The 25,674-nt window shown below is 36.8% G+C and overlaps 1 protein-coding gene across 1 annotated transcript; it reads right to left on the bottom strand.

Annotated features, from left to right (window-relative positions):
* Window positions 1–1,722: 1,722 nt before the first annotated feature.
* CDC16 (cell division cycle 16) lies at window positions 1,723–20,943 on the bottom strand. The gene is made up of 18 exons (XM_014062765.2): window positions 20,761–20,943; window positions 19,492–19,546; window positions 18,216–18,313; window positions 17,676–17,714; window positions 16,911–17,051; window positions 16,382–16,541; window positions 15,999–16,093; window positions 14,850–14,983; window positions 13,460–13,539; window positions 11,456–11,505; window positions 9,030–9,103; window positions 8,731–8,856; window positions 7,742–7,894; window positions 6,794–6,857; window positions 5,473–5,534; window positions 3,626–3,761; window positions 3,018–3,108; window positions 1,723–2,463 (listed from the first exon to the last, which is right to left on the bottom strand). The coding sequence occupies exons 1-18, from the start codon at window positions 20,806–20,808 to the stop codon at window positions 2,204–2,206; spliced, it is 1,866 nt and encodes a 621-aa protein (XP_013918240.2). The 5' UTR covers window positions 20,809–20,943; the 3' UTR covers window positions 1,723–2,203.
* Between the last annotated feature and the right edge of the window lie 4,731 nt (window positions 20,944–25,674).

Here is a 25,674-nt window from a genome sequence, read left to right as displayed (position 1 = left end):
GTCCACAATCAGCAACGCTTCTTTCAGTCTCCATGTCTCATCATCAATATGCCACTTTTCCATTTTATCCCAGACGGAAATCATAAAGCTTTAAAAACATCGCTTAGTCTTTATTCTTTAGTCTTCTGCCCTTCCGGAAGAGGAAAGCAACACCCTCCGCCTTGTAGCCACGTGTCTCGCTGTTTGTCTTCTCCTTCTCCTTGTCTCTCCCCAGATCCGGATGAGTCAGGAAGTCCCGCCTTCAGGGTCTCGTAGTAAAATTTTTGGGCTTCACAGACGGAGTTAATGCGGTGTTTTTGGTTGCCAAATGTAACTGTAATACCAGCTGGGACTTCCCATTTGTATGAAATCTGAGAGTTTCTGAGCTCTTCGGTTAAGAAAGCGTACTGTCTTCTTGTTCTTAATATTTGAAATGGTATCTCTTTAAAAACAATCAAGTCATCCCCATCAATTCTCAACCTCTTTCCGTAGAGCCTCTGTATTATCTCATTTCTAGATTCCCTTGTAGTAAAGTATATTATTATGTCCCTCGGAAGCTGTCGCTGTTTTGCTACCCAGGAATTCTGGCGGTAAATTCTTTGAATCTGCCAATCAAAGTTAAGTCCCGGACTTCCCACCAAGCGACTGAAAGCTTCAAAGAATGTCTGTTTCAAATTCTCCTGTTGGTTTTCACGCAGCCCTCTAACCCGTATAGCAAAGGCAGACTTGTTATAATTTATCATGACAAGTTCTTTTTGGGCAGATGCAATTTCCTGTTCTAACGTTTGAATTTTTGATATCAGATTAAGGTTAGTTTCTTCCAAAAGTTCCAATTTGTCCTCCGTTTCAGCAATATAATCTGTCATGACTGTCATTACTCCGATCATATCCTGCTTTGCCTGAGCAATTTTAGCATCAAATTGATCACATAAATCCGATATCAGTTGATTAATCTCCTGTCTGAAATCATTAAGCGTTTTGAGAAGGAATTCTTGTGTTAGCAAATCTCCCGTGGAGGGTGTAGGAGACAAGGGTAGCGGCTTCATAGCAGTTTTTGGAGATATGTTATTAAGGAAGCGCTTCTGTTTAGGTTTGGGAGCCATTCCAGAATAAAAATAAAAGACAAGCAATCAAGCGAGCCAAAAATCAAAGTCTGTGCTCCCCTCAGTTAATCTTTTAGCAATTAGTACGGAGAAGCCTTCAGGAGGGTAGGGTCAGCTAGCTGCGTCAGATCAAACACAAAAGCTACGAGATCGCCATCTTGTGACGCAGCTAAAAAAGAAAGGGAGCCTTTTGCGAAATTGAAGCTGGTATTTTAAATAGTGATAGAAGAAATCCCTCGGGAATAGTCCCCGCCCGGATTGGCTTTTAAATAGCTTAGCTTTGTCCTGGGGGGGGAGGCAATCTGCCTAGGCTGCAAAAAAGGCAGCGCGGAAAACTGGCCGGAGTAAAGGCTCAGCTAATGTTGAACCTCTTCTTCATTCACAGCAAAAAGAAAAGCTATGAATTACAAAGAGATCCTAACGACTGACCTTCTCCCTGCCCCTTTCTGCCAGAAAGGGGAGATATCTATAGATCTTATAAGATATACGAACCAGAGTCCTGGCAGGAGCTTGGTTGAGCTCCCGACGGCGGCAGCTCCTCCCCTCGAAGCCGCAAAAATACATGAATTATGTAGTCACTAATCTGTCCAGGGTAAGGGAGATAATCAAGAAACCATAAAATTGAAGAAAGTGACAAATATTAGATGGACAACACATTTACTATCACAGTAAAAACGAGTTGCCTACAATTCATTGAAAAAAATGAATTCAGTTGATAATTTTTTAACAATTATCAAAGAGGTTAAACAAAAAAATTCTGAATAAAGAATAAAATATAATATCAAAACATTACTTTTTTCAGGACATTCTGATACATAATTAAGATGGAAAAAGGCAAAGCAGCAATTTATCAGTTCATGGGTACAGAAACATATATATTGAAATCCAATTTGATTTTTTGCTTGTACATTCACTGCCTAAATAGCAGTCCCACAATGCAGTGAAAGTTAAAAATACATTATTTTGAATAAAATTGATATAAACAAAATACACTATCTTGGACAGTTCTCTGATGGCCACATAGTATACATGGTTATATAAAACAATAAATTCAAAAAGGGATAAATGACAAATTACTTAATGATTCTGCACACTGATGAATCTGCACCAATATTTTAAGGTCATGTACTATGGTCTGACATGGATGTTTCTAACATCATGTCACTTTCATTCATTTCAATTTCAAAGGTTTCATCTAATGTAGGAGGGTCTTCTGTGCTTTTTCGTTGAGGTGTTTCCAATGCCATATTGCTTTCTTCTGTAGTTTGCCTTTCTATATCAAATTCCAATGCACCCCATGCAGGGGAGATAATGTTCTTCAATGTCTTCATAGTATGCACATCAAAATCATAGCATCTGAGTTTATCCTTAATTGCAGTCCCTAAAATAAATTGCTTAGGTCAATTTTTCATATAATTAAGACCTGTTTCACATGTTTTTCACTGTCTGATTATTCTTTTTTGTTCCATGTGGGGTTTCAGAAGACTGTTGTGTGTGTTATAAACTGATTGAGCAACTGGTAAACTGCTGATAAACTTTGGTTGTGAAGGAACCAACTTGGTTCATATTAAAATAAATTTCTGCAAGTATAATGTTTGTTAAAACTTTAAAGAAGGTAAAATATAACACTAAAAGACAGCAAGAAAGTAAAAATAAAACAGAAAGCAAAAAGTGCAAAAGGAGAAAAGTTAAAGAAAAATAGAAAAGAAAAAAGTATCAACAAGTGATATTGCATGTGATATTCTTCACAGCAATTATAAACATAGTATATATTAAAATATATTTTCTCTTCACATGATGATGATGATGTCGCATGGTCAACCATTCATTATGCTAAATAACTACATATCATAAATGTATGTTTAAGGTAACCACCACAGCCAGTGTGGGAAGATATGAAAAAATATGAGGAACAGTACTAAAATAACAACTTACCAATGTAGGCTTCAGAATCTCCAATATACATTTCTATGCAATGTCCAAGCATAGTAACTGAAAATGTGTCATCCCTCCTTAGACCAAGGGCCTGTTTTAAAAGGACAAACAAATAAATCCAACTTTTTAACTATCTTTAACAGATTAAAATTCTCTAAATGATTGCCCTTTGTAGTCAAAATAATATCAATAACATACAAGGGAGAGGTATCAGCATGTTAGTTGTTTGTTTTTGTATTGCACCCCCTTCCCTACGATTGTAAGCCGCCCTGAGTCCCTCAGGGAAAAGGGCGGCCTATAAATCTTAATAAAATGTCTAAAAAAAAAAGTTAGGAAGAATTCTTCACGTGATTTGTCACAGACCAGGGTCATTTAGAAATATCCTACAGTGAGAATTCATTTCTCCCACCAAACAACTCAAGTGAACTAAGCAGAATGTTGAATACAAATGGAATGTTAATATAATGTTGATGGGGCTCGAAGAGAAATATGTAAGAGAGTGGTGACAATCCTCAACATTTTGATGTCCTATGCTTTGAAGTTGTGATTCTTTACTGCACATTTTTGCTTGAACAAATAAATGTATACTAAATAAAATATACACATACTGTATGAAAATAATCAATTGCACTTTCAAAGTTTCCCATCAGACTATGTATGTATCCAATTGCAGAATATGTGGAAGCATTTTGAGGGATCAAGACCAGAGCTTGACGATGGTATTCAAGAGCTTCTTCATATTTCCTTTTAAAATAAAGATAAATAATGCATTTGACAAAATTACTACAATACATAATTAGCAAGATCTGGTAGTATTTCTGTCATACATATACACATACATACATACATACATACATACATACATACATACATACATACATACATTTTTCCACCCTCAATAATAAGCTGGGCTGTATGGGATACAGAAATATTACTCAGAGTCACTTGATAGTGAGGTAGATAGCATATAAATTTGATAGGTAGTGGATATGCAATCATAAGTGTGTACATCCTCTTATAGAGATGTTACTATATTCAGAATGAACCAATCACATTCAAACTGATGTTAAATAGTAGTTAGTAGATTCTTGCTATCAAAGTGACTCTGAACAAGCCCATACAAAGTTCAGCTGTTCTAGTAAGATTTTTCTGACATTTACTCAGTGCCCCTCACAGGAAAAACTGTGGTCTGCAAAGAGCTTAGCATCAAAGGAATCTCATTGTTGGAAGGTATCAGCCAGGGGTAGGGTACAAAACAATTTCCAAGGCATTGGATAAACTATGAAACACAGTGAAGACAGTCATCAAGTGGAAAAAATATGGTGCAACAGGAACATTATTAAGTACTAGATGTTCATTCATAATTGATGAAAAACAAGAAAAAAATTGGTACAAGAAGTTACTAAGAGGCCTACAGCAATAATGTAAAGAAGCTGTAGGAATTTTTGGCAAATACTGATTGTGTACTACATGTGACAATCGTCATGTCTGGACTGTGAAGTAGGGTGGCAAGATGGAAGCCTTTTCTTACAAAGAAAAACATTCAAGCTCTGCTACATCTTGCAAAAAATCTATATCAGGTCTGATGAAAGCATGTGAGAAAATGTACTATGGTCTGAATTTTTGGCCAATAATTCCAAATGGCATGTTTTAGAAACATAAACAACATTGATCATCACCAAAAGTATGCCATATCCAGTGAAGCATGGCAGTGGCAACATTATGTTTTGGAGCTGCTTTTCTTCAGCTGGAACTGGGGCTTTAACCAAGGTGGAGTGAATTATAAATAATTCCAAATATCAGTCAATTTTGGAATAAATCTTCAGGTCTCTGCTAAAATGCTGAAGATGAAGAGGAATTTCACCTTTCAACATGACAATGGCCCAAAACACACCTCCAAATCAACAAAAACATTGGCTCTACCAGAAGATCAAATTTTTGGAATGGCCAAGCCAGAGCCCAGACCTTAATCCAATTGAAAGTTTATTAGTTTAAGGGTGGGCACACTTATGCAACCATGTTATTATTATTCCCCCCAAATAAGATTTGGTTTTGTTTTCCAATTGTATTGTACAGCTTATATGTTATATTAAAGGTGGAAAAATATCAAAAAAAGTGATATACAGTATCTTGGTCTGACTGTTTTACATATCAAGAACTGGCCTTTTAACAGGAGTATAGACTGTAGGTAGATAGGTAGATAGAACGATTTCTCTAGTCAAGTCCAACAGGAAACAAATAACTAAAATAACAAAAAATAAACAACACAACACTTCACCATTATACCACACCAGCTCTTATAATACAAGAATACTTTTCCTTCACCTTCTGGGATGATTTTTCCAGTCTATACAGCAAGTATAGCAAGTGCTATACAGTGCTAAGATTTTCATAAGTTATACAACTGGGACTAACATAAATAAACATAATAACTACTCCACATGCACATACTTACTTCAGTTTTCTGCACACATGACCCAGGTTATTTAATAAAGGTTCCCATTTATCTACAGTCACCTGTAGCAAAAGAACATCATATATAAAGAAATATCATTCTGAGGAAAGCCCCCACTTAAATAAGATTGCTTATATTATTATGTCAGAGAGTGTACATGTGCGTATAAGGAAATCTTCAAATGGATTAGATTTAATGCTATGACACCCTTTTAAAATGCCACACTATACAACGTATTATAAATGAATAAAGAATTCATTATAAATTCTTTCTCAGTAATGTATAACAGGAGCCAAAATATTTGGGGTTTCTTGATGGATATTTTCCCACTGAATAGCAATCAACCCCCTACTTTATATGTTCTGGTTAGATTTATTGAGAGGTTTACTATGCAGCATTAGGCAGTTCTTTTGAGCATATTATTATCTGGAAAAAGGCAATACTGGCTAACGAAAATTTAAACAGTGAATTAATAAAAGTTATAAAGATCATGATTGTTCCCATTTGTACAAATATTGGGATCTGCAGCTATGTCAGCCCTGTATTGCAATATGGATGAGGAAAACTGCTGTAGGACTCATTTGTTGGTTTTGGTTCAGATATGTTGCTGATACTCAATTGTACATTATCACTCTTTGGCTAGCCAGACATACTGTGGAGATTCTAACCTATGTGTCTTGATGTCATGAGGACTAGATAAGTCATAACAAGCTCAGATTAATTCTGATAATGGAGTGGATAATTGTAGGTAATAAATCTGTCTTGATAGGAGTCCCTAGTTCAGCTCTGGACCGGGTTACATCAGCTTTAAAGAAGCAGATCACTAAGTTGGGGGATCTTCCAGTATGTATGGTTGCTTTCTCCAGTAGCAGATTGAGGGAGTGACCAGGGCATTTGCCCAGCTTTGATGGATATGCAAATTGTAGAGATTTTTGATGTAGAAAACCCATCTGAATGTGATTCATGCCATTGTCACTTCATGCCACATACTCTACCCTTGAAAATGAATTGGAAACTGCAGTTGATATTAAATTCAGAGAGTTGGCTACTAATAGGAAAAAGTAAGTTTGGTAACATTATGCTGTTCTTTGGTAGTTTCACTGGCTACTTACAGGCTTCCAGGGTCAATTCAAGGTGCTGGTTTATCACGTGAAGCCTTATATGAATTGACACAATACTTACAAGACCATGTACGTATATGCACTCTGAAGTCTTCATCCACTAGCTTGTAGCGAACATATTAGTAATATATATATGTATGTATGTATGTATGTATGTATGTATGTATGTATGTTATGTATGTATATATATGACTAAATACCTCACTTCCAATAGCTTTGATCTTTTCTAGTGCTTCAAGAAACCACTTTTCTGAAGTTTTCCAGCTGAAAGAAAATAAAAGATGTTTAGGTCTTTTCATTTTTTTAAAAAAAATATATAAATGAAAGGATATTTTATTTTGTGCATAGAACAATATGATGTCTCAATTATTTATATTTTATCAGAAATAATTAGGTATTAATCCATTCTATCATTGTTCGTATTCCAAGTTGCCAGTGAAAATGTAATAATCACAGACTTAATTAGGCTATTTTTTTATTATGAGCAGGAAAGGAGACCAAGATGCTGGAGTCAATGTCCAGCAAGACAATATGGTTGCTCATCAAAAATGCTAACAGACTTTCTTATTCCTTTGTTTTTGTTATTGCCTTGGGAATTTATGAAAAGATTATGGCTAATGAAGACCAGTTTCTATTTCTCAAAAGAACAAGTGTATATGAATCGCTGATACATTAAATATGATGGTGTCTTAAGCACAAAATCTGTCCACTGTGATATCTTCAATGCATATGAAATAAATATCTTTGATTTTCTTTCTTTTGTTTTTAATTATGTTAAACACTTTGGAGACAAAAATGAATTAAGAATGCAACACTAAAAGGATCTTTTTTTAAAAGCAGACACATTTACATGCTTTTCTAAAGTCAGCAATTTGTGAAATTGTGGAGGGGAGGGGTTAGTAAAGAATATATTTACTCAAAGTTGAGCAAAATAATTCTCAGGTTTTAAAAATAATATTTATAGTAAGGGGAAGAAAAAAGGTCATTGCTCTCTGTCAGCACATATTTTGTGCTTTTTATTAAGTTTAATAATTATAATAGCAGTAATAAATGCTACTATTGTAATTTAATTTAATCCATATGTAGAATAATATGCAGTAAACAGCACTATGCTTTCATGCATACAAACTGTCACAAAAAATACTTACTCCCCATTCTGAAATGCTACGACCCCAACTTCATGCATAACAAAAGGATCCTCGGGTGCAATACTTAAAGCTTGGCTGAAGAAGCGTTCAGCTAATTTTGAATTGTTAGTCAATCCATATTCTAGTCCAATGTACAACATCGGCAAATGGCAACTGCAAAAACAAAGATATTCAAGATAAAAGGGAGAAAAATGCATTTACTTTTCAGCTACAACACAAAACAATCAAAACACTGTAAATGTTCTTGTTTTTATCAAAGCATACATCTTACAAGCAGATTACAGAACCATATTATAAAGTATATCCCCTCCCAAAACATATTCCATTCACCAGTTCATGAAATACAGTTACAAAGTTCTGTTACACAAGGCTAATATGTATCCTAGTGTAAATGCTAAACTGTTTTAATTCCATTTTTCATTAAATATGAATGTTCCCTCAAATTACCATTAAATTGCATTGATACTACAAATGAAGGCAAATATATGGGTAATGCAATAAAATGTAGTTTCCAAGATCTGAATGTGTGCATTGCAAGTGAGCAGTCGGATGAGTAGACCCAACTCATTGGTAGCCTCACATTGCAATGAACGAGGACATACATTCAATTTCACAGGTACTAAAATTGTTGGCTGTGCAGTTACAAAGAGAGCCAGGGAAATTTTGGAAGCCTGGGAAATTGGCCCCTTGTTAGTCAACAGGAGTGCTGATTTACCATCAGCTTATCAGGTACTAGGAGCCAAGGCCTTGGCAGCACAAGGAAACAACAGCCAATCCTCACCATCAACACGCCAATCAACCAATAGGAAAATGGCACATACATATGACTCATAGAATAGTCCAAAGCACATATTCCAATAGAAAGAAGCTCCCTGAGGATGGGCTCCAGTATGAGTCCAAAAACTCAGAAGAGTAAACTTCTGGTCCTGGTGACCAATCCAGATTGGAACTTGCATTCATATTCCCTGGGAATTGGAATTGTGACATACCCCTTCATCAACTGGGCTGCTGTGAAATATGCAGCCATGGCCTGATCGTGCTCACTCTCAACTGCAAATGAGTGTCCATATGCTATCCATGCTGGCCCATATGTTCTCTCTAGTGTAGTGGCTTTACTGAAACAGAAAAAAACCACAATTTTCTAAAACAACAGCTTATTAAACTTCCAATTTTATAAATATTTAATAAATAATTCTTAATATAAATGCTATATTTCAAAACATAGGTTCTTTTAAAAGAAATGACAAACATATTCCTTAGCTTGAAATTCTCAGGAAGTAAAACTTACCTGAGGTATCTTCTGGCATGCTCATTTTTATGGCCAACCATGAGATAATAGCATCCTACAGCAAACCAAGAGACCTAAAACCAAAAATTAAATTAAATACAGGGTAGATTATTACAGTAATATAAATTAGAAAAGGTAACAGTTCATGAATCTAATACTATAGTATATAAATGCAGGTGTTATTCTGTATCTTTAAAAGGCATATATGCAAATGTTTATGCTGTAGTCCTCCATTGCATTTGTCATGTTTTATCAATATTTTAATGTTTTATTGATTTTATTGTAATTTATTTGTAGTAAACTGTCCAAAATTGTTGCTTTGATAGCCTTGTTCCGACAAATACATACGTAATTGCCAGTGGGATTTTTTTCTGTACACTTTCTTGAAAATTTGCTTTTGTTTGAGACAATTCCTTATTTTCGCAGTGCTGAATCCATAGCATTTTGTTGCTGAGAAAATATTCTTTTAGTTGGCAAGCAGAAAGAATGGATTCTGATACCGTGTTTCCCTGAAAATAAGACAGGGTCTTTTTTTCTTTTGCCCCACGAAATATGGCCTTGGGCTTATTATAGGGGAGGCTTATTATTTTCTGGGGCAGGTGAGAAGCAAGGCGCGCCTTTTACCTTTCCAGCTTCGTCGGGTTCCTCGCCATTGTGCTCAGGGAAGCGGCTGGTAAAAAAAACTCCTTCTCGGGAGTTCAATCAAACATCTTGAAATCGCAAGAAGGTTTTTTTTTTTACCAGGGGCTTCTCTGAACACAATGGCGAGGAATGCGACAGAGCTGGAAAGGTAAGAGGTGCGCCTTGCGGCCCAACACCGCTCACCTCGCCTCAATGGTAAAGGCAGCCTGCCTGGTTCCCTTCCACGCCGTCCCTTTAACAAGAAGTGGCAGGTGGGGGGGGAGAAGCGAGGTGCGCCTCTTACCTTTCCAGCTCCATCGCGTTCCTCGCCCTTTTGCCCATTGAATTCCCTTGTAAAAAAAACCTCGCAAGTTGAACTCATTAGGTTTTTTTTACAAGGGGATGCAATGGGCGAAAGGGCGAGGAACGTGACGGAGCTGGAAAGGTAAGAGGCATGCCTCGCTTCTCTCCTCCCCACCTGCCACCCCTCGCTAAAGGGACGGTGGGGAAGGGAACCAGGCAGGCTACCTTTACCATTGGAGTGGGCGGTGTTTTTTTGCACAATAAGGAACAGGCGGGAGGGGGTGATCGCATTGCTGGCCGGCCACTGTTTTTGTGGCAGGCTCTTTTTGAGCGGGAGGGAAGGGGGGGGGTGGAAGCACTTTGCTTCACCTGCCACAGTTTTTGCGTCGGGCTCTTTTTTGCGTAGGAGGGAAGGGCAGGAGGTGGAAGCACTTTGCTTTGCCTGCCGCTGTTTTTGTGGCGAGCCCTCTTTTTGCCCCGCAAGCTGTACCGGTAGGTGGTACAGTGGTAATGGCGGAGACCGGTTGCGCATGCACTTAAATAGTTGGGGCGGGCTTATTTTCAGGGGAGGGATTATGGCGCATGCTCTGAATAGCTCGATTGGGCTTATTAGCAGGGCATGTCTTATTTTCGGGGAAACACGGTAACATTATGTATTGTATGTATTTAAGACAGTATGATGGTAAATAACATAACCCCTTTCTTTCTGATGCATTCTCATTAAACATGTTAATATTGGTAACTGTAGTTTAAATAAGAATATACTATCAGAATTCAAGCTATGCTAGCATTCCATTCTGTGTTGCCTCAGAATTTTTCTGAGGCCTTGGGAACGTAATTGTTTTTTTATATGTTTGAATAAAAAACAAAACATAAACAATTTTCACTTTCTTTTTTTGATCTTCTCAGCATTACATTATTATATTATGTACATTTTTATTAACAATGTCCTCTAGGAAAAAAATCTGCAGCATCTGATTAACTAATGAAAATTTGTCATCATCTCACCATTCTGCAACCACAAACTTTCATACAACAATGGAATGGAGCAAAGTCCTGCTCCAAAGCCTGAATAAGTATCAGAGATAAATGTTTAATTCCCCAGAATCAGAAATCTCCCTGATAACTTGACTAGAGAATCTAATGCCAAGTTCTACATTTCCTCAGAAAGTCTCTACATGGCAAGTGTCCAAGGCCTGTGTGCCTTCCTACTTTACAAAAAAGAATATTATTCCAATATGCACCTTCACAATTATAATACAGCTGACCCTCATCATGGAAGATTGATCAAATTCAAATATTTAGATTTATTGCAATCTTCTCACAGAAATTGTGTCTGAACTGGAAAGTTTATATTGAACACTTTTTTGAGTGTTTGTATACGAATCAGCTTTAAAATCCTCACTTAGACATATCAAATCGGGTATTTTACCATGTACATACTAATGGTCCTTTGTTTAACTTATAGCAGTGCTATTAAAAATAAGAAATATATAACTTACAGGATTATTTGGATACAAATCCACCAGTTTATGAGAGAGATAGAAAAGTTCTAGAAAAATAGAATGAATATGTTCAGCACAATTTACATGAAACACAATTATATCAGTATGTAAACTGAAAAGAAACCAGACTAAAAAAAAATTTAATAATTAAAAATAACAAAATGACCAGAACAAGTGGTAGAAAGTTACACTATGAAATCTAATTTCCAAATCTCCTTTTTGAGTTTCAAAAACATACAGACATCAGTTATTTTATCTAATTAACAGGATAACATGTGAGCTACATATTAATTAAACAGTAGTATAGGTATAATTTTCATTTACTGGATCAACTTCCAATTTCCATTTTATAAGATGCCAACTTTTGTGTTAGAAACAAGTGTCTGAATAGGTCTCATCTCTACCAACTTAAGTCTTGTTTTTCCCCCCAGTACAAATGACTCAACGTTACAATGTCTTCATGATTTGCACTGAAATGCTTACATGCTTACCTAGAAAATGTTGAATTAAATACTGTAAAATTAGATACAATATTGACTCATTTTAGTTACATATTATAAATTATAAAACACACAATCATTTTTTATTTGTAAAAGGAATATTTTTTAAAAAGTTTGTAATGCAGACCCAAAAGTTTGGTGCAATGATTTATCCATGTTTGAAAAAAATAATTAAATCTTACAAGCAAACTCTTCGGTTAATATTATTCATTAAATATGGAAATCATTGCATCACAAACAGAAAGGAAACAGAGCCTCTTATCAGCCCATTGGCTGAGGTACAATGAAGGGGTGGATGATGAAGCACATATTGCCTGCCCACCCAGGCCCCACTCATCTTGCTGCCCAGGGGCTCCTCAGTAGAAAAAGTGGCAGGAGTGGGACTGACTTACCAGAGGGGTTTGCAATCTCCTGCTGACTTCCCATTGATTTTGCTTGTGGGAAGCCAGAAGAGAAGGCTGTTAATGTTGATCATGTGTCTGCAGGGCACTGCATCTTTTAAATATAAGCCAGTTGCCAAGCATCTGAATTGCAATCACATGGCCACAGAGATGCTGTAACAGCTGCAATATCAAGGACCAGCCATAAGTTCCCCTTATTTGGTATCATCATAACTTTGGTTGCTGAACTGGTAGTCATCAGCTGAGCAGTCCCTGTAGGCCAGTGTTTCTCAACCTTGGCAACTTGAAGATGTCCGGACTTCAACTCCCAGAATTCCCCAGCCAGCGAATGCTGGCTGGGGAATTCTGGGAGTTGAAGTCCGGACATCTTCAAGTTGCCAAGGTTGGGAAACACTGCTGTAGGCTGTTGTCCTGGTGAAGCAAATTTAACTTCATGATATCCTTAAGGGTTGGCTGAGTCCCATAAAAAAGTTTTTGGGGTTCAGCAATTAAAAGTCTTGAAAAATGTCATGCAGTCCCCGTCTTTCTCCAAAAGTCCTTGCATTTGTGGAAACTGGGTGCTGTCTTGGTGTGGTTGCTAGTTTTGTAGCTGTAATTGCTACTAAGCTCCCAAGCCTAGTTCCAGGCATGGGTCAAGCCAAGATGCTTACAGTCTGGCAGCTGTCAGGATCTAAATCTAAGAATGACAAGTGATGATTTTTCAAAGCTGAATTCTTTATTGTTTCTCTATCTATAGACAAGAATATTGCCAGACTAAGCCTGGCAGGCCTCCATTATCTGCATCTACCATATACTCTGATAACAATTAGGGAGGTGCTGTCTCTTTCTTTCAAACAAAATATCTGGACTGAGTTGTCTCTTATTCCTCTGCAGTGCAGTCCCTTCTTCCTGTTACATTCAATTACATCACCTTCCCCTCTGAAAACCCCTTCCTCCCCTTCCATTTTATTCTCAGTAACAAATTATTTGTATTCTTAGATACAAAGTGCCTGTTCATGAGTCACAATAAAATCAACATCAGGAAAATAAAAACAAAGGAAATGCCTGGAACCTTTAGAAGTAATCTGCTCATTTTCAACATGCATAAAACAATTTCTCACCATTTGCTTTATTCAGCTCCACAAGCGTCCCAATATGTACAGGTAAACAACTGGCATGGAACGGATCCTTTTCCATTACTCTACAAATAAGCCCAAATAAGATCTTATACTTTTAGAAAGTCACTTCAAGTACAACCAAAACATTATTATTGATCTTCAGAGTGGAAACCCTAAAGGACTGCAGTTTCTTAAAACACACAAACCCAAGTAATCAGTTTCACTCAAATTCCCTTAATTCCTTAGTCAGGAATAGAGATTCTATAGTTATGAAATCTTGGAAAGCCATGTTTACATTTATCTAAAGAAAAATTCCTATGACTGGTATGCTCATTTACAGCAGTATAAATGAGAAATGGAGCGCTTTACCCTTAGAACTCCCATTGTTCTTGAACTGGGATTCCAGTTTAGGAATACAGTGCTAAAACGGTTGTAGTTAAACTGGAGGTAAATTCATGTAGAGGCTACAGAGAATGGCCATGAAGGACAAGAGGAAGAGCAACTACCAAGGCAATCGCCATGAGAACAGGGCTTGGGTGCAAGCCAAGAAACTAATTAAATTTCTTGAAAAGACCCTCCTTAGTTCACATGGAGAAAAAGTGAGGGAGGGGAAAATGCAAAATTCTGTTAGCATAGCCATTACAATAAAGTAGTCTTGGCTTATATGAAATTGTTTTCTTAATCTGGCGTAAATTTCAACATATCTTGATAAAGGAGCAATTAATAATTGCTTGTTTGTTAATTGAGGCTCCAGTTTAGGACTGCCAGCTGCCAAGATGCTTATGCAGAGGCTGCTTTTCTTTGTTAGCATAATGGCAGCATTTAAGACTGAAAGAAGATTAAGTGGGTCAAACATCTTAAGAACAACTTAAGTCTCAAAAGTATAAAAAGTATGAAAAGATGGATTAGAGATGATTTTGTGCCCCTATAGAACTATTTCATCAATATTGTTGCTTAAAAGAGAAAACAGTGTTCCTTTTCCAGTTCCAGAATGCCACAGGCCAAGTTCCTGCTACTAGAAAAATGTTGGTAGCTTATCTTCATAGCATTTTCCCTCAGGACCTTCTGACATGCCCCAAAGTGGCCTTATCCTCATAGAGCTCTCCATGGGTGAAGTTCCTTTCCAAGACCAGAAGACCAGAAGCTAAGGAAAGGGCATCTTCACTTACTCTAATTCTTTGCATGACAAACCCTTACTGTACTGCATTACAAATCCTTAACTGAATCCAACATGGCAACGAATATAAGCACATAATTGCTTTATGTTTATAAACTAAAACAGATAAGCTTTCAATCACTTTAATAAACAGGATAAATAATTATTTCACAAGGATGCTAAAATATGTAAGAATGATCACAAGAAAATTCTATTATTACAAATGAAAATACTTACACAGAAGTAAGTTTGTAGCACATTTTAAAATCACAGTTATAATAATGCCTTTCTGCTAGAGATACTACTACATCGAGATTATCTTGAAGACCATCTACAGATTCAGGAATCACTGTTTCACTAGGTTTATTGTACTGAAAAGCATAAGAAATTTCAGTTGAGAAACAAATAGCACCACAGAAGAATAGTAAAACTTATTAGAGAAAACGGATCCTTTTCATATTATCACCTTAGTTCAAAAAGCCTGTTTCCTCTAGAAATATTTGCTTAGTAAGATAAAATACATTTTCAAAAATCAATGGATATGTTTACTGAGATGGACTTAACACATTTTATCCTTTCGACAGTTCAAATATTCAAAGTATAATTTAGTATGTCTCTGCAACACGGTGGCACGGTGGTTAGAGTGCACTACTGTAGGCTACTTCAGCTGACTGCTAGCTGCAGTTCGGCAGTTCAAAGCTCAAGGTTGACTCAGCCTTCCATCCTTCCGAGGTAGGCAAAATGAGGACCCAGATTGTTGGGGGCAATATGCTGACTCTGTAAACCACTTAGAGAGGGCTGTAAAAGCACCATGAAGCAGTATATAAGTCTAAGTGATATTGCTATTGCTCTTTACTCATGCCCATTCTGTATCAACCATATCGTTTGCTAAAAACTGAGGGTCTTGTTTCTCTTAAGCCCCTGTGTGCTAGACTGTTCTAGGAAAAAAAAAACTATTAGAGGAAAGGAAATCTGCCTTTGAATTCCCAGCTTTGTTTACTTTTTGCACTTCCACCCATATTGGCCTCTGCCTAAATAAACCCTTGCTATGGCCAAGGGAATACTTTTCCTATCCACTGGCAATAGAAGATGAGCCAAGCCCTAGATAACACTGATTTTTGAGGAGTTATAATTTTGAATCAGTATTATTCCTTTTTATGCTTACTGTGTTTCTTTCTATTCTGTTAATGACTAAGAGTCTCTGATAGCTAGATGCAGATATAATAAATTAATAAAGATTGAAATCTTCATTTTTCCTATCAGCTTTCACCACAGGCTGAGTCACTATGGGCTGTAAAGCATTATTTCCAAGGTCTGGTAACTGAACAGTCATTAAACAAGTCATAAGTCAAGAATTACCTATTATATTTATTTTTAAAAGATTACCTTTTTCAATTTGTTCTCAAACAGAAAATGCAGTAATACTTGTTCTTCTTCCGTACACTGTTTTCTAAGAGGTAGAGATTCAAGTAGTTCCTTTTCTGAAAATAAAATGAAGTAGATATTTAAAAATGGTATAGGATCCAAATATTCCTATTTTTTCATATCGTAGGGTTTTACGTGTCACTAGATTTCAACAATTTGTTTAAGGACAGAAAAAAATAGCAACAATTGGCAAATCTTTCTCCTAGTGCTCAGCAATGTCCTAAAACCTAAATCTTGTAAAAAGATTAGTGAAGCTAGTTTGAATATGCTAACTAATGGATTCTACATACAATATATTGTAGAAATATTTTTTTTAATTATGTGAAGAAAAATATTATCCAAACCTTCTTCTGCTGTTAACATATGGTGTGAAGTTAAAAGGTCAAATGCTTCAAAGCAGTAAACATCAAGTTTCAAAGCCTCTTTGTAGCTGAACGTTGCCAGAGTTCTGTTATCAAGAGCATCATAGATCTTCCCTCTCAAAAGGCAAATCGAACTCTTGATCTAATAAGAAAGGGTTAAAATCAAGAGACTAAATCCAGGTTTTCAATTAGAAGTTGAGCTCAAATTACATCTGAGAAATACTTTTTAATAACATGTGTCTTTCAACAGAATTATTTTATATAAAGCTCTATAAATTGGTTTGTTGTTTATTTAAATTGTATCATTTTACTGTAAGATTGCTTCCTCCCCTCTTAGGACCTTCCAGTTTTGTTGGGAAAGGCTTTTTTAGAGGACATCAGACTGAAGTTAGGGTTAGGATTATGAATGAAGTATGGGTCTATGTGGATATTCCTAAAATACTTTATTTTTATCTAGCTAAAGTTAGATCTTCCAATAACCCTCCAAAGCTTACTCCCAAGTAACACTTACTGACGTTTGTGAAATTTCCCAGTCATTAGAACAGTCTTTCACTGCACTTTCATCCTTCAAGTATTTTTCAAACAATCTTTTGTTGATTGGTTCTTCCATGTCAAGTATATCAAGAGCCTGCTGATATTCCTTTGCAGCATACTACACAGAGAAACTCAGAGTATGAACATTTATCACTGAAGCAGCAGTGTGTAGAAAATAAAATATTGCTTAACCAATTCACATATACCACATACACCACAATTATATGTTTAAAGACAACTCTACCTTCATATATCTATCCACCCTCCATTATACTAGATTTATGTCTTACCTCCTCTGTTTCATAATCTATACAATGCTTCAATTTCCATTCACCTGTTCCATTCTTTGAATTCTAATTATCTTATCCATGCTTTTTAATTCCATTCCCAATTTCTCTATTTTCTTCTAAAAATTAACACCTTCAGAAATAAACTGGATAGCTATTTATTCTCATGGTTCTACACCAACTCACATAGCTACAATTGAGTTGCCTTGTGGCAGGATGGGTAGCAACCAAGTGTAATAAATACATAAACAAAATAGTTCATATAAAATATTTATATTAATTTAATGTTGTTGTTACTTAAAAGATTAAGAAATTATAATGTTTAAAGTATCATCTGAATGTAGCTTCTTTAAAATTAGAAGATAGACAAAAATCAAATTTTTAATTTTTGATTTTTTTAATTTTTTGATTCTCATTGGCAATTTATTAGAAATGTGTTGTCACTAAATACTTACATGACATCTAGCTGCTAAGTATTGACATGCTTCATGTAACTAAAGAAAACAGAAATTCTAATTAGTTTTCAGTTGAAGATGAACAGTATTAAGAGGTCTTGATGCTCAATATGCCCTTTATATCTCTTATTTATTCAATTTATCCAGTTTTACATTCATTCTATTTTATAATTTTTTTCTGTAACTTAACTGAACTACCTGTTTTGCACTTATTGGAATCTTTTCTGGTTTTAAGCAAAATACCAAAAGAATCCTGTATACACTCTATAAATGAGAAACTTTTTACCAAATGCAAAATTCTAGCCCAGTGGAAGAGATGTCCATGGGAAAGAGAAAAAGAAATAACAGTGATAGCATTTGCATAAGCGGTGGTGTGGCTGAACTAATTTTTATCTGCAGCTTTTCTGTTGCTGGCATCAGGCTTTTAACACATTGCTCCTAGCAAATATATTCTAACCAAGAAAAAAAAGGTTCTTACACATGCTATAAAGTAATTTTTTAAAAAAGATGAAGTATTATAGTATGCCTGTGGTCACTTACCTTATCTAATTTTCTTGACCTAAGAGCATGTGCTGCCCTGTGATACTGTGATGTAAGGTAAAGACATTGAGCCAACCAATAAATGTCCTGTGGATCTTCTAAAAATAATCACACAGGCATATCAAAAAATTTAATATTACACATAGCTTATCAGTTGTACTTTATTTGCATTCTACTATTAATTTACAATACAATGCAGACTGATTATTTTATTCACAACATTTCTAACACGTACAAATTGAGCTCATTTATAAATTGAGCTCATCTTAGCATTGAAATTCAAATGCATCTGCATAAACACTGCAACCATATGAAAGCAAAGTAGGTACTCAGTGTGAACTAAGTATCAAAAATCAGGGCATCCTCACAAAACAACTATACTGATTCTATATGATATAGTAACAAGAGATCTAACTCCTGAAAACCAAGAACATTTATTACACAGGTAGTGCTCACTTAACAACCCTACATGTGACAAGCAATTGCACAGCTAAGTAAGGCATTCACTAAGTGGGAAATCACATGATTGCAACTGAGCTTTCCAGTTGGAAAGAGACATCCCACCTGTTGTTTGCCTCCTAACCATTCCCTCACCTCTTGGAATGGTCAAGGTCAGCTTACTGTCTTGTACACATCAAAAGCAATGTAATCATGCCTCAGCCTGAGGCCAAGAGTGGCAGCTAAATTACGCAAATATCTTACAGTTCTCTTTCTCCAATCTCTCCACTCTGGGGGAGGGGATTAAAAAAAAGAAAGCTAGTTCTGTCCACAATCTCTCCTTGCCTGACCTTTTCCCATTGCCAGCACAATCACATTGCTTTCAATGTGTAGAAGAACTAACAGTTTACTCCCTTGAAATCTCTTAGCACCCCAGGCTGCAAATACAACCACATTGCTTTTGATGTATAGAAGAGTAAACAGCTTATTTTCTTGCAATCTCTTTTCTCTCCAATTTCTCTGCTCTGCAAGAGGAGAAAAGATAAAGGAAAAAAAAACACCACAGGCCAGGCATAGGACAACATATATGGATTGTAATGGTGTTCACATGACTGAGGGATGCTATGAAGATCATAAATAGACCATAAAATTACTTTTTAGTACTGTCATAATTTAAAATTATTTGTGAGGACTATCTGTATAGCTCATCAATTCTCAACTTTCCCAGTTAAAATAGCCAACTCATAAAAATACAATATATAGTAAGGGAAAATGAAAATGAAAATACAAAGTAATTTTTAAAAACACATATACATATAAAATAAAATATGAAACTTACCATGGGACAATGATGCTACTTTATCTGCCCAAAATAGAGCACTTTGATACTGTTGCTGTTTTTAGGAAATAAAGTTACAATTTATTGTTAGAAAATATACATATATATATATATTTATTATATTCATATCTTCCAATCAGTGAGTTCTATACAGAATTCGCCACTCCATTCTGCATCTTATTTTTGCAGTAACCTGGGTTAAGTTGAGAAATTTTGATAGGGCTAAAGATTATCAAGTAATTTTCATGAAAATACAGGTAGTCCTCAATCTACAAGCATTTGTTTAGTGACAGTTAAAAATTAAAAACAGCACTGAAAAGTGACTTATGACCATTTTTCACATGACCTTTGCAGCATCCTCATGACCATGTGGTCAAAATTCAGGTGCTGGCAATTAGCCTGTATTTATGACAGTTGTAGTGTTCTGTGCAACCTTTTACAACCTTCTGACAGGCAAAGTCAATGGGGCAAGCCAGATTCACTTAATAACTGTAATTACTAACTTAACAACTGCAGTAATAGACTTAACAACTGTGGCAAGAAAGGTCGTAAAATGGGGCAAAACTCACTTAGCAACTGTCTTGCTCAGCAACGGAAATTTTGAGCTCAATTTTGGTTGGCAAGTTGAGGACTACCTGCAAAGGAATTTAAAACTAAGCCTCTCTAGTAACATGTATACCATATTCATCCCTATACCGAGCTATGCAGAAGACATTTTTTCCAATGAACCTGTACTGAAATAATGATAATTCAACATAGTTTAGATCCAGGAAGACAGTAACAGGCATAGTTATCCTCAGTCCGGCACCATGTTTTTTTCAACCAAGGGAAGAACAGATGGGGAGACCAATTCAAATCCCCCTAGGATTCAAAAAATGACCTGGAGGCATTAATCAATCAATCAATCACACAATAAATAAAAATCAAGGCCAGATAGTAGCCAACCATGGCATTTTTATGCAGTCAAAGGCACATTCATTCCTTCTCCCGGAGCTGTTGCCTCAGCCCTTTGCTGCTCGTTCCAATTAACCAGGGACGAGGAAGCAACTTTGGGACGCGGCAAGTGTCAGAGAGAGGGAAGGCAGAAACTCACCCGCAGCTCCTTGGGGCTTTGAAAATTCCCTAAACCCCGCGACCCACGCCCGGGAACGGTCCCACTCGCCCCATTTCCCACACCACGTCCACGCGATAAGCAGCCCCAGCCTCAGGACCGGAGACCGAGAAGCAGAGGCGGCGGCAGGCAAAGGGATGCTACCTCGGAAGCCTCACCTGGTCGATGTATTGCCGCACCCGCTTCCTCAGGCGCTCCAGATTCATGCCCCTTCCGTGCCCGACCGCGGGAGGAACCGGGTGAGCAGGCTAGCCCGTTCCCTGGAGCCCCCCACGGCGCTGCCGGACGCCTCGCAACTGCCGCTGCCTTCCTGACCCCGAGTGAGCCGCTTCCGAAACTTAAGACCCCGCCCCCTCCTCATTCAACGCGTTCCTCTCGCCATGGCTTCACGAGTCCGTCAGTAATTACGCTCCCCCCAGTATGGTCCTGTGTGCCGTTCTCAGTTGCACCGTTGTGTCGCCGGAAACGCGGCCTCTGCGCTTGGCGTTCCGAGGATGTCCGACCTATAGAGGATGAAGTACCGAGGCTTTACTTAGGAATGTGTAGTGGTGTTGTTGTTGTTGTTGTTGTTGTTCGTCATATTTAATCATTTATAGAAGGGAAATAAATTGAAGAGGCAGCAGGCTTTTTCTTCCTAATTTGAACTACATCTGTGGGTTCCAGAATTATTACTTTTTATACATTAATGGTATTTGGTATTTTTTTCTTATAGAAAAAGTAATTGAGTAATGCAAAAACAGAAATAACTCCTGTTTGTGTTCAGTGTAACTTACCTCTTAATTGGGGGACATCACTAGGCAGGGTAAACCATCAGCAACCAATAATGGAATTTCAACAATTACAATACAAGTTAAGTATTAAATTTACAGCCGAGTTTTCAGATAGAAATACATAGGACATCTTACCCTGTTTTATTCCTGTAAGGTTGCATTTGACTGCCCCAAGCCACTTAGTAAACTTCATGGGCTTGAATTTGGGTCACACCAGATCAAGTCCAAAATCTTAACTGACACACCACATATCTTATTCACAAAATTATTGAATAATTGAAACAACAATAATCCACTGGATTGGGTACTGAATTGTCATTTCTATTTGTGGATGACCAGAAATTGAAATGCTACTTCCCATCAACTAGTGCTTTTATACCCAATGTTCACTAACACTGGGAAGTGTTTTTTCTTCCAGTTTTCTTATAAATTTAAGAAAAAAGTACAGTATGTGCAAATATAATGTTGATACTATTTAGATATGATCAGTTAGCGTGTCTTAAAATAGCTAGAATTAAAGTAATTAATTAATTAATTAATTAATTAATTAATTAATATGTAATAGAGGAATTCTATAATAATATAATTCTAGAAAATACTGATGTGAAAGTTGGAAGTATTACTTTAATAGGAGGAATAGTACTAAAATGTGAAGTCAGTCTTTTTTCATGAAGGAAGCACATAGCCACATGATGGTGCTATAACATGGCAAGAAATCATAAATCATTTCTGGATAACATTGTTAGCTCAGAGAACTACATGCATCACTTACTGGCAGCTCAGAACCTGTAGATGAATATGTGTGTTCTCTTTCTATTCTGCCCCACTCCAAGCACAGTTTAGTCTCTCAAAGCCTCATGCATTTCAATACCCTCCTATATATGCTTTCCCCCCTGCTTTCTTTATTTTCCCATTCTCCTCCCTACAAGTCACTATGTCTCTCCAAAACTGAATGAGGTATTTTGATTGTTGGTGAAGAGAGTTTATATGTTTGTAACTAAATCTATACTAGCTGTGTGTGCAACAGTTTTTCCCCTGAATATGGGCTTGGGTTAACATAGAGTATAGAACAGGGCTAGTATTGGACTGTTGCCACAGACTACAAAAAGAATAATTTAAACCATTATGTTTATGTTTACTAATTAGCCATCATTTTAATAGCATTCCATGTAGTTTAGGCTTCATTGAAGTTTAAATGTGTGTTCCAATTTTTTATCGCCAGGAAAAGCTCAAAGTAACCTAATGGAGAGATACAAAAAATCACTAACAAACAACATGATGATGTATTTTAAGGAAACCAATAACAGAGCATTTGATTTATTTAAATTTTGCTGAAGTCTAAAAGTGAAGTAGTAATTGAACCATATGTTTTGGAATTACAAAGCTATATTTGAGGATGAAGGACTAAATACCTAATTTATATATGTAATTGCTGCCTGCATATTTCAAGAGAATAGTTATATTGCTACTCAATAGATTTTGGTGAATTCTGATATTCTAGAACATAAAATATATGAATGTAACAAATTAGGTACCGTGCAATTAATAAATGATGTTATATTGCTGATGTGTCACTTTGATTTTTAAAGAACAGTTTAGGAAAGAACAGTTAGAGAATGGAGGTGGTCACAGGAACAGGCAACCAAATCACTCCGATTTATAAAACTTGTTTCAAACTTCATGTTAATTCTTAATATGGTTTGGTTTAGGATTAGTGCCTTATGTGAACCAGAACTATGGTTCATGATTTCAGCATGCTGTGTAACATATTCAATAAGCCACGAACAGGGATCAGCTGTTGTAGTAACCTTGTGGTACAGCAACCTCCCTGCACAAACTCCTTGTCTCCATAAACGAATTGATGATAGAGTTTCTTAGTTTCTTATGGTTCTGGGGGACTTCAATCTGACTTCCATGGAAGTGAGATAAGAGACAGTTCAGAAATTCATGGCTACCATGACAGGCATGGGCCTGTTCCTGTTCATCCCGAGTCCAACAAGCATTAGTGATTTAATGCCAGGTCTGATTTTTTTTCTGTCAGAGCAGGGGCAATGTGATTTGGAGTTGGTGGAGGTATCTGTTGCTTCCATGTGATGGCCAGATCTCTCTCCGTGGAATATCATACCTCCAGGGGTCGGATTGGCCCAGACTCTACCTGCCTTCTTCTTTAAAGGCTTTAAAATGTTTGGCTATGCCACCTTCAATATCCAAAAAGAAAAACCTCAACTCCATGTTAATAGAGATAAAGTACTTTTACAGGATATGAAGTGAAAGTAGCTAAAAGGAGAGCAAGATCTGAGCCAGAAAGGCAGAAACATATACATATCAAACGTTTACCCAGCACCCTCCCCCCAATTCCCCAACCCAGTGTCCAATCTGCAACTCCTTAAGGTGTCATGTGGGGTGCATCTTCAAACAGCCTCATCAAGTTGGTATGTGAGACGGTTGGCCTTGACCAAATCCAAACATCAGCCACCAGCATGCGCAGAAGATGGTGAGAACAAAACTCCTCCAGTACAATATTATTCCCTTCCCCAATACCATGCCCCCCCCCCATTCCTATGGCAGCCGACAGTAAGCAAGAGTAGCAAAGCAGCCATAAGCAAGTAACCAAAACAGAGGCTGACAGTGCCACTGGGCACAGTTTCCTAACCCTAACCCTGTCCCTCTCATTCTGATAAACACACCTTCTCCAGCAAAGATAGTCACTGGCCTGACTTACTATGGACTCTTAATCCTCACTTGATTCATCTTCCGTGCAGAAAGCCATTGCTGAGGTTAAGAAGAAGGTGTTTGATTTAGATTTACAAAAAGCAGATATAAACTGTATATCACCATTTGGCAGTATATCTTATACCTTCTCTTAAATATTTTTGTAGAAGTGTTCCTGGTCTTTATAGAAGGGCCTTCACATCAGAAGGGCATTCTATCCTATTCTCAATGGTCACGGAAGGGAATTTTAATTATATCCCTTACCAGGGGTTTGTATATATGTGTGCTTAGAAATAGACAGTTGTACATGTTTTACTGAGTTATCTTTTATACCATGCCTGGTGTGCAGAGCTGAATTTCTTTCTATATTAGCAAATGGTTGGGATGATCCTAATCAAGACATTAAGGTCATTGTTGTTTTTTAATTGAAGAATTTGTAGGAAGTTAAAACCCATCCCTCTCCTAGAAAAATGAAATATCCTGGGAAATATTAAAAAGGCAGAATATTATATCTCCCTGGGTGTGAAACAGGAGAAGCATGTTTTTAAAGACAAAGCAGCTCCTTGCAGCTTACTGCACTCCCCCACCTTTCTCAACGAGTCATTAAAGCCTGAGCTAGTCTACACTACATAACAAAAGTAGTATTAGCTTTCTACAGAAACTCACCACAAGGCACCTAGGAAAATTACATCAGCCAGCAAGGCAACCAAACTTTGACTCAAAGCACAGCCTACAGATACCCATGCATGGTCCTATGGGAGTCTGACAACCAATCAGAATACAAGATCAATATCAAAGACCAGAAAGATACTGTCTGAAACGGTATAGGATTTCCTGCCTAGGCAGGAGGTTTGACTAGAAGACCTCCAAGGTCCCTTCCAACTCTGCTATTGTATAAGGCATAAAACCAGGAACTTTCAGCATCTCAGCCTCTTTTCTTCTTCACCCAACATTTGAAGCATGTGATTCCTTTTTCTGTTCAGGAGCTCAAGCCATGTGACCCTGTACACCATTAAACCATCTTTACAAGCAGCCTCCATGTTTCTAGTGTCTTTTCCCCACTTGGAACTGAATCCAGAAGGACATTTCTTCCAACAAATTCAACTAGTGAAATTTCTGGGAAAAGGTTAACAAAATTGTGCTATCTCATTTGCTAAGAGAAAGCATTGAGTCTAAGCAATGCACAGACAAAAATGAAATCTGGTGGTTTAACTTTGCCTTTTATGATATTTGTCCATGTTAAATTGATTTCAGGTACACCGTTGTAATTTTTATCTAAAGATAAATCTATGACTGCAAACAACCAACCACCTACTCCCACACAGAAGCTGTTTGGAAAGTAAAATATTCTTTTTTAAAACAAACAATCAGCTTATTAAACAACCAACCACCTACTCTCACACAGAAGGTGTTTGGAAAGTAAAATATTCTTTTTTAAAACAAACAATCAGCTTATTACGGAAAGTCTATTTTAATGATGACTGAAGTATTGGAGAGTTTACTTATGTAGCTACTTATGTAGCTTTCTCCTTTAGGTTTCAACTTTGATTTTTTGTTTTAATGACATAAAACCCTGGTTGAAATTTCTGC

Source organism: Thamnophis sirtalis, unplaced genomic scaffold (genome assembly GCF_051295495.1).
Source record: "Thamnophis sirtalis isolate CommonGarterSnake01/CBP01778 unplaced genomic scaffold, rThaSir2_p1.2 scaffold_12, whole genome shotgun sequence".
NCBI lineage: Eukaryota > Metazoa > Chordata > Lepidosauria > Squamata > Natricidae > Thamnophis > Thamnophis sirtalis.
This window is presented reverse-complemented; position numbering and strand designations above follow the sequence as displayed.